Source organism: Aspergillus alliaceus (genome assembly GCF_009176365.1).
Source record: "Aspergillus alliaceus strain CBS 536.65 unplaced genomic scaffold BDW43scaffold_53, whole genome shotgun sequence".
In the NCBI taxonomy this organism is placed as follows: domain Eukaryota; kingdom Fungi; phylum Ascomycota; class Eurotiomycetes; order Eurotiales; family Aspergillaceae; genus Aspergillus; species Aspergillus alliaceus.
In genome coordinates, this window is record NW_022474736.1 from 190,167 (window position 1) to 203,500 (window position 13,334).

Below are 13,334 nucleotides of genomic sequence, written 5' to 3' on the forward strand. Positions count from 1 at the left end.
GCGAAGACACTGTTGAGGCGCATTCACCGCGGGTTGATCGCCGCACCACCATCTCGCCATAGGATGGAGACCTTCCAACCAAAGAAGTGGGTGCGGCTGAACCCGGAATGTCCTAAACTCGATTGTGTCTGGCTGCCGTAGCAGACAGAGCTCAGTGAGCGATGGCTGGGCGTTTCCTGGATGGTATCACCATCCGCGTCAACCAGTCCACTAGCCTTATCATCCTCACAATCAATGAGGATGGGACTACTCGCCGAACCCAGCATAGAATAGTCCTGCAGCCTTTCTATGGAGGTTCGACATGTGTTTCCGAAGCCTTTTCGCCATCCATAGGTAGGGGTTGTCGTAATGGAGGTACAAATAATGTGGGAAGCAGCTCTCAAATGTGGAAAGTGGAAGTTGTATGCCAGTTAATCTCGGACTCGGGGACTGGTCTGCTTTTATACCCTTCTGGCCCTCTTCCAACTCGGCGTGAAATATTCCTGGATCCGTTTCGGATGGTGGCCTCCTTTATGGAAAATAAAAAGGTCTTTCAAAGAGGGACGCGGCTGATGTGTGGTGAAATTGGCGCTTCAGCGCTTCAGCGCTCAACCCGCAACAACCCAGTAAGGGTACAGGCAAGTACCGCATAACGTCGACTCAGCTGAACATAAATAGTTCTGCCTCACCTCCGAGTATCGACAAAAAAAGGCCGAAGTTACTTGTGAACTTAAAGCTATAGATTTGTTGACAGATACCGAACGGCGATTAACCGTCGAACGACTCCTAAAGTACCAAGGCACCGCCAAGATCGACCTCAACCAAATCTCTCTCCAGCCACTCATAAGCCGTGAAATTGACCAAAAGAATGTGGAACGATTACGTGATATCTTTGCTAAGGATGGGTGCCAGCGACTCGACATTCGAAATCATGTGACTGCTGTTGTCTCCAGGCAGCACCTCGAAAGAGCATGCCGTGCCGCAGGACTGACCCCCGAAGAATTTAAAACTTGTCAACCGCAATACCCCCGCCTCCTTTTTCGTAGGCATCAAGTACAATGTCTCCATGGGCAACATAGATTGAAAGCTGCTGAGGAAACCTTACCTCCCTCAGACCGGTGGTGGACGGTGGACATATATCTGGATGGTCTGATTTCAAAAGCATAATTTCCCAATCTATACTAATCCTCTCTTGTAGACATAAGCCCTGATCTAAGGACTGCACCCATAGATGAATATTCAAACGAAAAGGCTCCAACTGATGGAGAAGTGTACCGGAAAATCCGCCAGTATCAGCATGAGGCGAACGCGCTCTTTCAAAATTGTTGGTGGACTCGACTATCGCCGAACAAAGCCAAGCGGCTAAGGTAGCTCACTTCTCCGGATAACACACATCTCTGTGCAGCATTTGACGCGTTACTTGCGATCCCCGGGCTCTGGAATGGGATGAGCCTTGGGTTATTAAACACAGTCCTTGCTTTAAAGTGTGATGAAGTTGGTCCTACTCGTCGCTATCTGTAGGCTATCCCTGACTTATTGTCTTAGGAACTCATTCACTACTTGACACATGTAAAGAACTTTTGGGCAACCCTTGTCAACTATGACCGCACTCGGATGGCCCTTATTGACCTCCACACCGTTGACACCCTGCAGCTCTACGCTCCCCGTGCGTCTAAAGTTGACCGGAAGACGGTGAAGGGGAAAATCCTCGGCGGGGAGGTCTTCTCCAACTTTAGCCGGTCCGAACGTGCGGGAATATGGGAGAAGATCCGGACCCATGAAATGTGCGACGGCATCATCCCATCCCTTCATACCTTTTTCCGCGATATTTCCTACTTGGAACTCTGTGCCAATGCTGTGAAACGGCTGGTTGTTTTAAACAAGCAACAGCTGACCGTACGAAGCGCGCTAGTCCATAGCTTTCGATCTCGTCGCTCCAACGGATCTTGTCTAATCCAGACATCGGAGACTTCTTTCCGACGACAGCCTGGATCTAGGGATGAACGTATATCCTCTGGTTATCGTCAAATCTGGATGTACGCGATGCGACACTACCCGGACATGGCCAAGGATCTTCAGCGCGGCCCAAAGGCTAATCCCACGCGGGCAAAGGCACGAGCGACGGCGGACGAGAGCGTGATTCATGGAATGGCCACCCTTGCCAAGCAGCTAGGATTTCGTACTCCACCAATTAAGGCGATCCTACGACAATCACCTGACCACCAGATTGCCCGGGCTGCCCTGCTCAAAGCACGGAAGCCGGATCACTACCACTATGACCATGAGACTTTCGAGTCTCTTGTTGAGCAGATTGCTGGTTATTTTGCGCTCGCTATCCCAAACGAGGCCGCACCGGTGGCGCATATCACTGGACGGGCAATTCAGCTAAAGGAGCGCTGTGGAGTGCCTCAGGAGCAAATCCAGCAACTAGACCGTCCGCATATCTTCTTTGACACTCTACACTCGGCAACGGTGTCGCAAAGAAACCTCTCATCGCTGGAGGTGAGACGAGGCGTTTACTACGCCTTTTTCGGCAAGCCCTCCCCAACAACCTCCCCACGTGCTTCTCCGGGGCATCCATCGTCCAGCGAGCCTCTTTCACCATTGTTTATCCCCAGTTCCGAGATCAGAGTCGGAACCGGCATATGACAATATGTCGATAAACGGCTCTGATGAGGCGTCATTCCATGGCCGTCAGGATCGTTCGGAAACCCCTGAAGAACAACATCAGAGGCAAGGAGATCGATGGCATCGACACCAAGAAAGACAGCCGGCGGTGGAGCACGGCCCACCTCTTCTCCAAGAGCCTTCCATATCAAGTTCCATAAGAGCGGCATCTACTATCTCTGAGGTCATGGATATGGATTGTGAAAGGTCTGACGCAGGAGATCAGATTCGACGGCAGAGTGTCGAACAACAGCCGGCAGGTAGCAGAGGAATGGGTTCTGGCAGTGAGGAACCGGATGATACGGAGATCGATGAAGATGACCTACGTAACCGATCAGAGGGTAGGAGTCCAGGGGTGGAGGGCACAGCCACTGTGGTTTCTTTGACTTCAGGGGCGCCACGTGATACGGATATGTCCAGCGTGCCAGTTGAGGGAGCAGATGCAGTGGACGGGGCCATGGACGTGGGTTCTTCCGCACTGACCCAATCCGAGTCGGTGGAAGATCGTGCTGGAATACCAGCTACATTATCACGCCAGTCAACTGTTCAGTCACCAACAATCTCCACAGTTCTTAAGGATACGACGTGGAAACCATATGATGCTACACAGAAAGGCAACTGCAACGTGACAAAAAGATCGCTTGCCGCTCGAGGCCAGTCGATCGCACAGGGTACTATGACCAACTCGGAGCCAAGCGCGGAGCAACGGCCTGGATTTGGTCCGTTGCAACCCATCGCAGAGCACACTGAACTGGAAGTAACTCGGTCGGTCGACGAGCCGGATGGCGCGGAGCGTATTTCTGGAGGATCATTACCAGCTGAAGCTCAGCAAGGAACAGTCGGAGAGCAAATTCCGCCCGGAACGGAACTCATCGCTGGAGCGGGTGGAGAATCCCAAGAAGATCTAGTCGCCCGGGAGCGCGCGGATGCTCTCGACCAGCTACAAACACCTGGGACTATCCCCCGGCCTCTGACTGAGCTTCCCCTTGACTTGCCGGATCTGATTACACGATTGCGGGATGAGGGAAGCCAGCTGAAGGATGAAAGTGTACCCCTTGCCAATCATCCAACGCAGGGACATCCGGAACCAGGGGCTGGAGTTGCTCCGCCACGTACTGAACCCCCCGTGCCCAGTGCGATGGAGAACTCGCGTGGTAGTCCACGGGACGATGAGAATGTCCCACAGTCTCCCCGTCAGCGCCTGAGAACCAGTCCGCAACCACGCAAATCAGATGGCGTGCGGAAACTGCGGGCGAAGAACCGACCGACGCATCAAGATCTCAATCGGGCAGGAACTCGGGATGCCGCCATCGCAGATGAATTATGGAATAGTGATGACGGGGACGAAAACTTGGCCGGTGTTGCTGACGCGGGCCCCTCTCCACTGGACACCGAACGATACCTAGCCAATACACCTAACCCCGAACAGGCTCAACGCGAAGCGATTGACAGACAGGAAGAGGAGGATTCCCTGTTTGACACTCCGCATTCGTTGGAAGAAGCGGATTCCCAAGAGATGGAAGAGGCCCAGCGGCGGGTCACGATAACCTTTCAGGTCTACGAGCGAAGTCAATGGAGCACTACGGATGTGGTGTCTGTGAGCCTTGATCACCTTACCGAGGCGCAAACTCTCGCCGACAGATATGCACGGGACCCCAACCGGAATGCGCGTTTCTACGATGGCCAACTTCGCAAAGTTGCGGTCGATGAGTGCATTCGCGCTGCGATTGAGGATGGTAGTTTCACCGTCCGGATGAGTTTTGGAAGGGACCTCGTGGTGACCCGGCAGCTTGTCGCGTCTATAGCACCACTTCGGGCTGTTGGCGGTGATGAGCCAGCACGTGGGCAGGACCAACCTGGAAAGCGGGTGAAAGCCAACGCCGGCACTGCGTTGACCGGACCCGTTCAGACGCCGGAGGATCCAGCTCCGACGGCGACCAGCGCACCCACCTCGAGTGTGAGCGAGCGACGCAACCGCAAAACACTCACGCCTCGGATCGTCGCTCGGCGGGCGCAGGATGTACGGCCCCATCAGGCAGAGGCAACTCCTCAGCCCGTGACGATCGTGTTCCGGGTCCGAGAAAACGACGGGCGTTGGAAGACGGCGCACGAGGTGGTCGTTGATCGGTCGGATCCATCACAGGTAGAACGGGTGGCGAGAAAGGAGGCGAGAAACCGGCAGGCAACGTTCTACGATAAGAATCTGCGGCTGCTCACGCCCGCACAATGCTTCAAGGCGGCCATTGAGGATGACACCAATACCATCTTTATGCACTTCGGGGGGGGAGCTTGCGATGGACGAAGACACGATGAGGTCGATCGCACGCGACGTGGAACTGTGAGGCCAAGGATCTTCCTTAGTTACATTGGGCGGTCGGGAGACTAGAAGGGCCGCAAACATGTAGGCAGACGACTGTCTGGGCCTGGCAGCCGCCATGGACGCCAGTTGGCGGTCCTCCGTCCATGGTGGTCGTACGACCGGCGCCCTATGATGAAGTCGGTCCGAAGCACAGGGTCTGGCGCTTCTGGTGCTAGACCACTAGGCCTTCGCACTCGATCGTACTGCACAGGTCACCGGTATCTGAGCCTACCACATTGGGCCGCTGCTCCACCCCCTCCGACCTTCTCGGTGATCAGACCACGAGCCTATGGCTGATTTCGGCTTAAAACCCCGGTCCGACCTTTCACTGGGGCTTCCAGCCAGATCGGCCGTATGGCTAGCGGCGTACGTCCCTCTAAGTCTCAGGTTTGCCGTTCCTGAGATACAAGAGCTAGGAGTCTCACCGACTTGGGATAATTGGTCCTGGAATGAGCTGATTCCCATGTCGGTATACTCAGGAATGTAATTCCTAGGTAACGAGTTATGATTGGTTATACTTAGTGTCTAATGTATGTATACACCTATACTCCAAAATTATGTTCACTTAAGGATTGCTTCCGGAGGCCAGCAGCTTTTGGAGGCCAACATATTCTTGGTTTTAAGGACTAAAATACATCGTATTCGTTCAAACAAACATGCATCCTCCTTCTAAATGAAATAAGAGTCCGTTCAGCTCTCTGTTAAACCGTAAGAACGGGAAGCTGGGTGGTGATACAGTGAACTGATGCAAAGTTATGTATAATTTGACAATATAATCTCTTAGAAACAGGGCATTTTCAGAGTAATTCGTTGGTCATCTGAGGCTCAAGCGCTGAAGCGGGGCGTCAGATGTCATCCAATAGAAGATGGATGCGTAATGTGAAACCAGCCCCGCGCTGACGACGCTAGTGCTATAGGGTTAAGGCTTCTGACACATCTTCGTTCAGAGAGAAGCGTATCAAGACCTACGACCAATCAATCCACGTTTGGCCTTCAGGGGTTCATGAAGCCGGTATTTGTTCGTGAACAAAGGGAATTATGCGAAGCGGGAGAGGGAATCCAGCACAGTGAAAATTAGCCATTAACAGTTGCTCATGGTAGCAATTCTTTGAATTGCGAGAATTATGGAGAATTACCAGAAGAATTGTTGAGGAAGGAGACTTTTCCCGAAGAGCCTCGCAGTTGCCTACTAACTGAAGTCCTTCCGTAGTCGGCGTGCAATACTTGGATGGAAATGAGCGTGCTAGAGGAGATTTCAAGAGATTCTAGCACAGTAGGACTGTATTCTGTGGGTTAACATTAGGCTTCTGTTTCTCTTTCTATAACTTAAGGGTAGAAGTTTCTATTTATGTATATCGTAACGAACAAAAACAGCTTATAAATACAGTATTTTGATCGCAGCGAGTGGTATAAACATATTCAGTCATATCTCAGTTATAGAGCTCTATCAGGTATGTTCCATTGTCACCATCCTGCCTGCCATGAAGACTTTCAAGGCATCACGGATCTAGAATGCCATCTCCGTGATGTGTACTGCTATAACCCCCCGCGCGGAAAGAAACGAGCCATATATCATCTGGCACTGAAAGGTGAATAGGCAACTATGTACATACAATTAGATGTCTAACTCCTGTCTTTCTTTGTTGAAGAGGGGTAATAGGAATAAATTGACGCTCGCCCTCGGCATACATTGCATTATAGGGGCATTTACTAGTTCTATGTATTCTATCGGACGGCAGGGGGACGCCGAAAGCGGCTCCCATTGCAGCATCCGTCTGCCGCTCACCACCGCCTGTCGTCCCGGATGGTCTGTAGGGGTGGGTCAGCATCGGAACGGAAACTCCTAAATCTGAACTAATAGCGGGTTGCGGGTGATCGACCTATCGTAAATACCCAGTCTCCGCCACAAACTTTTTACAATCCGTCATCTTCCTAATACCTCCTTTTGATCATTATATATTTTTTGCTCTCGGAAAAAAAGACCACCTCCGCTCGAGACAAATCAGACAGAATCAGATTTCCCACTGCAGCTATGTTTAGGCGCGAGAGACAGATCGAGCCCGACAGGCTCTCCATAAGACTGAGCAAAATACTTCAACCTCTCACAGTGTTTCCTTGGGGAGCGCTTGCAATGTGGTATCTAGGCGTCCCCATTGCCGTTGGAGTAACGTGTACCTCTAGTAGTAGAAATTGAGCCCGGTCCTGTTCCAGCTAACCACCTCTCTTCGTAGGCCCCCATGATTGTCGTGGAAGACGACGACTACACAGCCGCCATGAAAAAGCTCGAGAGTGCAGGATTCCACCGAAATGTTCCCAATCGCACCCCTCCTCCGGAAGTCATGGAGGACCATCCAAACCCACAGCAGATGTTGGAGGAAATAAATGCTGGCTACAGCCGCTTGGATCAGTCTTGTGCAGTGTTTAATTATCCACACGGTGATTTAGCAGAAAAGAGTTTACAACTATTTTTGTTTCCGAACTCCTTTGCGCATGTTTCTCAAGAAGATATCTCCCGCCCTTTGAGCGAAATAAAAGATGCAGCGTCAACAAAACGATATAAAATCCACGGCAATCTTTGCTACCCACTGGAACAGGCGTTAGTGGAAAGCTTTGTGAAGGCTGCGATTGATGAAGAAAAAGAGACAGGGTTTTCTGCGTGGGGTGAATCGCTGAGGTCCTGGATATCTCTGATGACAGGATACCTCGAGGTTGACAATGATGTTCTTGACCATTGTCCGGATAAACAGGCAGTGGAATGGTATAGTCACAACTTTGGTCGAATCCATGAAGCCGACTTCGGCCCCATTGATCGACGGATTTCAAAACGTCTTGGCTCGGGCAGAGATATGCCGATAGATATGAGGGGGAATCCTATTTGACAATGACTTTCATTCAGCTACAACTACAACTATGTAGTGCGTGCTCGCCAGGGAACTATCAAAACAAGGCAATTCATATCAACTACCAGTAGTCTTTGATTTGGGCTGAGGAGAAAGAGAGGAAAATACAGGAACAAGTAGATAAGCTGAACAAGAACAGAGTGGAAGAGTACAGAGCATAATTGCTGATATACTGCCATCACGATCAGAATATTCCATTATGCGAAGTTATCGTGCGCCAACGAGAGCAGACTTTCTGGAAGCTAGTAGAAAGGTAAGTGAATTATTCCCCTATTCCAAAAATATATAATATTCTCCTGCTAATATCCGCTAATATCAGAATTGCTAAACATTCTAGCATAACTGGGATCATTGATTAGATATGAGTATAGTATATTTCTATAGTATCTTTCTTTATATGAAGACCATAACTTACAGATAGAGAGTTTTGGTACCTTCTTATACGCGCTTTCGTTAAGCTCTATATAGATAATATACTCTGATACGAGATAATACCAAAGTATAGAGTAGGGGTTACTTGGAGCTTCTAAAGAGATTTAGCCCTTCTTGGCATTAGAGCTCAAGTAACAACGGAAGTGTATAAGACCCGAGCGCTGATTTTGAATTTCGCTGTATAAAATACCGAGTTCTCGCTGTCCTTAGCTGAATCCGCACAATATCAGAGTATACACTACCAGATCTAAATTCTCGTCTCGTTACAAGTCTACCTCCCCCGCATTTTAAGTCAAAGCCTTCCCAAAATAAAGTTCCAAATTCCTCTGCTCCTCCTAGCGAATGCTTTTACCTACGTCTCGGCTGAGGCGGCCGGTGCTGGCACGGCCCTTGACGTTCGCTCCCATGCTCTTTTATCTGTCACGTTGAGCGGTATTTAGAACAAAACTGCCATAGGGGTAATTTGGCTCGCTATATCTAACATGTTTCTGAAAACAGTCGATATTCGTTTGTATCCCTGGAAGTAAGGTGCAGGAACATGATGTACGTATAGGACTCAATAATAGGTGTGTATGTGGTGAATCAGAAGCATGTTCAATCCACACCCTACCTTATGGTCTGTGGGAGCAAGTTTGTATGATCCTGCAAGTATGTGGCAAACCCCGCCATTGACTAGACCTGCTCTGTAGACACGTTCAAAATCGCACATCAATACCGTACTTCTCGTAGTTGAATTCCTCCAGACTCGATATGGCTTCAGCCCAGCCGTCGTCAACCTCTCCTACATCCGAATTATCACCTATATGTATCATCCCCGTCTTCCCGGCCAGAACATCCTTCTGCGTTGCCTGGTATTCGGCTGCCACATCTGGATGTGGTACCCATATGACCCTCATCCCAGCCCTTCTTCCAGCCTCTACTCCAGCCACACTATCCTCGAACACCAAGCACTCGCTGGGCAAGATGGGCTTTGTGTTAGTGTCTGACTTCAGTGTTTGCAATGCAACTAAGTATATGTCAGGCGCCGGCTTTCCTCGACCCTGTCGTACCCGCGAGTCATCACCAAGGACACGTCTTTCGGGCTGGAAGTAGTCTAATAAATGTTTCGTTTCCGGCCTCGAAATTTTCAATTCGAAGCTTTGGCTTTTGGTGCTGGATGCCAATGCTAACTCAATCCTGTCCCCAGAAGCATTACGTGCGCGACTCAGGTTCAACAGAAGTGTCTCCGCACCTGGAAGCGGTTTGCAGTTCGGAAAGTTCTTTCGCATTCGATCTTTCAATTCACAGGCGAACTGTTCGCGGGGGATGGGCACCTTCGCCCAGTTGTGGAAGACGTCGCCATTTGTCGAGTCTGGGACGCCCATAAGCTGGGCTCTAATTGACGCAGTGAGAGCGGGCCTTCCATATTGCTCGAGGAGTTGGTTCGTCGCCAGCGTGATCATATCTTCGGAGTTGATGAGAAGCCCGTCCAAATCAAAAATGCAGGCACGAATTGCCGGGAACTTGGTGGAAGCGTTTGTCAGATTTTGTTTCCTTAGATTAAGCGTCTCATCAACATACTCCGTGTCTGGACGCGCCATGAGTGATCGAGAACACTAACGATTCCAGTGAGTAACATGGAGCCATAAGGAATGAGGGGGGATTTGGTAACAGCTTGTAAATGTCGACGTGGTCTATCTTGGCCCCTTTAGTCCCCACCCCGACCCCTCTTTCAATACGTCAGTTAACGAGTCAGTTAATACTGCGATTTGCTACAGAGTGCGCACTCGCACCGGCATGATTCCTACCCGCACAAGAGGCCGCAAAGTACTAACAGATCTCAAGCCCATCACGAAAATATAAGCAGGGCTAGCCCGGATTCAGCTCATATCATATTCCCTCAATCGGTGGAGAAATTTATTCTGTGCTGAAAAAAATCCAGTGTCAAAAATTCATATGTCGTTAGTGACCTTCGCATAAATAGCCATTTTCTTGTTCTCACATTGGTACAAATATGCTGACAAGAGGATGGGGATTTGATCAAACAATATGATCGGGGTCCTTCTCGTGCCTTTCGGCTTTCATATGCAGCCTGCTACAACGGCATCTTTTCCAGAACCTCGCCCAGCAACGCCTGAGAAAGTGGAAGTCCCAAAAATAGATAATAGAGGCAACCAAGGTTATAGGAACACATAAGACAAAAAACCACCAAAACTTCACAGCATTCTGCTCAAGCAGATCAATATTCATGCCTAGCAGGCTGGAGCTAAAGCTAAGCGGAATAAAGAGTGTAGCAAGTAGGGTCAATCTCTTGACCCTCTGGGACTGCTCAATCGCTCTGCGGGACTCTTCAATCGTGGCTTTGTTCATGGCTAGATTTATGCCCTGGGTGCACATCCTGGACAAGTCGATGCAACGGACAAAGAGTTGATCATAGTCTTCTATGATACCTCCTGGTGTAAACGTACCGTCAGATTTAGGCGAAGAAAAATTTCTGGCCCTCTCCGTTTCCAAAGGGAACCGCATACTATGACCAGAGTGCAAGGCAACTTTTGTCGTCATACTTTCAACTTTCGCGCCATTTAATCCCTGTCTAGTTCGTTCAACGAGTTTGCAAAGGACACGAGCGCTATCTTTAAGCTGCTGGGCATGTCGGTTGAGAATGTTGGTAAAGTATTGAAGAGTTTCCAATGCGTCAGCTGGATGCTCTGCAACGATCAGGTCTATCTGAATCCGAATTCTGGACTCCATAAGATTCAGGAATTGAACTTCGGAGAAAGCCGCGTGTGCGAACAAAGGGATGCATATAGCTAGAGGATCCTGGGGCGCGCGACGGGCTAAATCAACAAGTGCGATTAACGAATCGTACTGCAAAGGAAGCAATGCCGTGCTTTGCTGAAACTCTGATGTAGCATTCGCATCTGCATTTAGACGATTGGTGGTCGTCCTAAACGCCATTTTAGGATGATGTTGAAGGACTGGTAGCGGGATTGCTTTTGCGTCAATATGGCTTGTCCACGGCCACGGCGGAGACTGTTCTAAGGGTCTTCCATGGTCCATCCAGACGATGACTGAGTATAACATCTAGCGAACATTATCGTCGATGGATGAATATTCACGTCTTACCAGCCCAGTTGCTAGATGTTTTCGCAATGTAAACCGATATCCACTGTTCAATCACAGAGAAGGACGCGCACACGGTAGTATACTCGCGGACCAACGAGACTCCGCAGCAGACATTTTTAGACCCAAGTTGGTGCATCTTGTATTTTCCAAGTTCGCTGGGCAGTTCCGAGCTCTGCGACTGCACGTTCTGTCTTCCAAAATTGTCGCGGTGAACAAGAGTGCTCACAGAGAGACGAAATATATCGTTTGAGGAGTTGGCAAGCGACGGGAGACTGAAAAAGTGTCTCTCATTATTAGTAGACAAGAAATCCATATGTCGCCTAAAGAATTCTGGATCGACGTTATATTTACTCCCAAGAACTGAAACCCAAGATGGTGATAAAAAGCCTCGGATAAAGACTACTTGCCCTAGGCTCTCTGAGGGAACAGAGACTGCAGCAAAGAATGCTTCGTGTTGCTCTTGATGGTAGTGTTGCACGTCCCACTTCTTCTCTCCGCAGTCATATACCACGACTAGGTCATGAGGCTGTTCAGACATGGAAGCGAAAAGAGTAGAGTCTTCCTCCAGCTTTCTCGACTTAAGAAGTCGGCGGTCTTGGAGCAGCCATTCTGCAATATCAACGTAATTCCTCCCAGGAAAGGAAGACGTGCTTGAATGCCGCCTAGACAGTGAGATAATAGCCCGGATGTAGTTTTCCGGTGTAACTAGTGTGTCTGGTTCTAGCGAGGTCATGGTGTAGAGAAATTGGTTAGGATAGGCCTTACCTCCAGCTCCTCCGTGCTCCATTTCCAATATCTTGGGGCCTGATTATCGTGAGTGAACCAAGTGGTCCTTGATCCAGGTTCGAACGCTGCTGATAATCCTTTTCGCAGAAGGGGTCGACGATCAAAGCGTCTCCGGAATAGCTCCTAAAGCAAGTCAGCCGTGTTGCCACAAATATAATCATCATCCGCCTATACTTGCATATGAGAGAGATGGTTTCAAAAACAATCGAGGCTCTGGTGTTTGGAAGAGTACGTTGGATGCGAAGATAAAACACTTAGGAGGATATCGTTCAAATAATTGAGTATGAGGAGGTTGGATACCCACTGAGAGAGCCACGTTTTCGCACATCGCTGCTGGGCGCCTCGGGCCGTGCCTTAATCTAAACCGTGACCAATCGTGAACCCGGTGACGCGCTGATCCACACCGTCCCTATTCATACAACCAATCATAGAGGGCTATTACCCGCTAACTTCAGTGTCGTGCTTCTGCGCAGGTGATGAAGTTGGTTTGAGTGAAACAATCGATCTCTTGCATCTGCCTCTCCACACGTCGAACAGACGTGGATCTCCTGTTCACATAAATGGTGGCATCCAAAAGTAATGTACGCCATGTTCATCTTACATTTGCCATGTAAGCGCCCCGTCATTACATGATGGCTGCCAGGTCACCGATGATGGTCGAATGATTGTTATTCCTCTTATTTCATCACAGAGATGGCCTCAACTTCGGGGGTTGTGTTTTATTTACGTTTCGTTACATATAGGCCCTTAGAGCTCTGGCGGGCAGGTAGAGACATGCGCAACAGTCCTTGTGCTCGACCATGATGATAGAGTGAGTGAGTAGCCGGGGGGAAATGGATGATCTTTGCTCCACGTTTTGTAACGATCAAGCACAGACCGTCTCAGCTGAACATACGGAGTATAAGGCTGACTTCCAAGAATATTCTATGTCAAATTCTTAGTTACATCTTAATGTTCTGTTGTTCATTGCTGGCGTAACCAATCGTAGTACGCTTGTCCGTACATACCAGGTTAAATATTACTAGGATCGAATCTCCGCTTCCAAGGACGGGCTTAGACCCAAGTCGACGTAATGTACTAAGCGGTCACGCTCGTCGACCTGGGTC

General features: G+C 49.6%; 5 protein-coding genes across 5 annotated transcripts; 3 read left to right on the top strand and 2 right to left on the bottom strand.

The window, feature by feature from the left end:
• Nucleotides 1-161: 161 nt before the first annotated feature.
• Nucleotides 162-2,628, top strand: BDW43DRAFT_322204 (DUF3723 domain-containing protein; the record flags this gene model as incomplete). The annotated part of the gene is made up of 5 exons (XM_032049519.1): nt 162-294; nt 734-1,126; nt 1,178-1,303; nt 1,385-1,473; nt 1,525-2,628. 5 exons carry the CDS (start codon nt 162-164, stop codon nt 2,626-2,628), a joined length of 1,845 nt encoding a protein of 614 aa, XP_031896261.1.
• Nucleotides 2,213-5,133, top strand: BDW43DRAFT_189923 (uncharacterized protein). The gene has a single exon (XM_032039002.1). The coding sequence runs from the start codon at nt 2,633-2,635 to the stop codon at nt 5,030-5,032; it is 2,400 nt and encodes a 799-aa protein (XP_031896262.1). The 5' UTR covers nt 2,213-2,632; the 3' UTR covers nt 5,033-5,133.
• Nucleotides 5,134-6,874: 1,741 nt separating this feature from the next.
• BDW43DRAFT_288320 (uncharacterized protein) lies at nt 6,875-8,117 on the top strand. The gene is made up of 3 exons (XM_032043271.1): nt 6,875-7,169; nt 7,237-8,021; nt 8,094-8,117. The coding sequence occupies exons 1-2, from the start codon at nt 7,038-7,040 to the stop codon at nt 7,882-7,884; spliced, it is 780 nt and encodes a 259-aa protein (XP_031896263.1). The 5' UTR covers nt 6,875-7,037; the 3' UTR covers nt 7,885-8,021; nt 8,094-8,117.
• A 479-nt stretch (nt 8,118-8,596) lies between these two features.
• Nucleotides 8,597-10,109, bottom strand: BDW43DRAFT_288323 (putative HAD superfamily hydrolase). Its single transcript, XM_032043272.1, has 2 exons — nt 9,898-10,109; nt 8,597-9,839 (listed from the first exon to the last, which is right to left on the bottom strand). Exons 1-2 carry the CDS (start codon nt 9,961-9,963, stop codon nt 9,033-9,035), a joined length of 873 nt encoding a protein of 290 aa, XP_031896264.1. The 5' UTR covers nt 9,964-10,109; the 3' UTR covers nt 8,597-9,032.
• A 69-nt stretch (nt 10,110-10,178) lies between these two features.
• On the bottom strand, nt 10,179-12,213 carry BDW43DRAFT_322211 (uncharacterized protein). The gene is made up of 2 exons (XM_032049520.1): nt 11,443-12,213; nt 10,179-11,387 (listed from the first exon to the last, which is right to left on the bottom strand). The coding sequence occupies exons 1-2, from the start codon at nt 12,173-12,175 to the stop codon at nt 10,357-10,359; spliced, it is 1,764 nt and encodes a 587-aa protein (XP_031896265.1). The 5' UTR covers nt 12,176-12,213; the 3' UTR covers nt 10,179-10,356.
• Between the last annotated feature and the right edge of the window lie 1,121 nt (nt 12,214-13,334).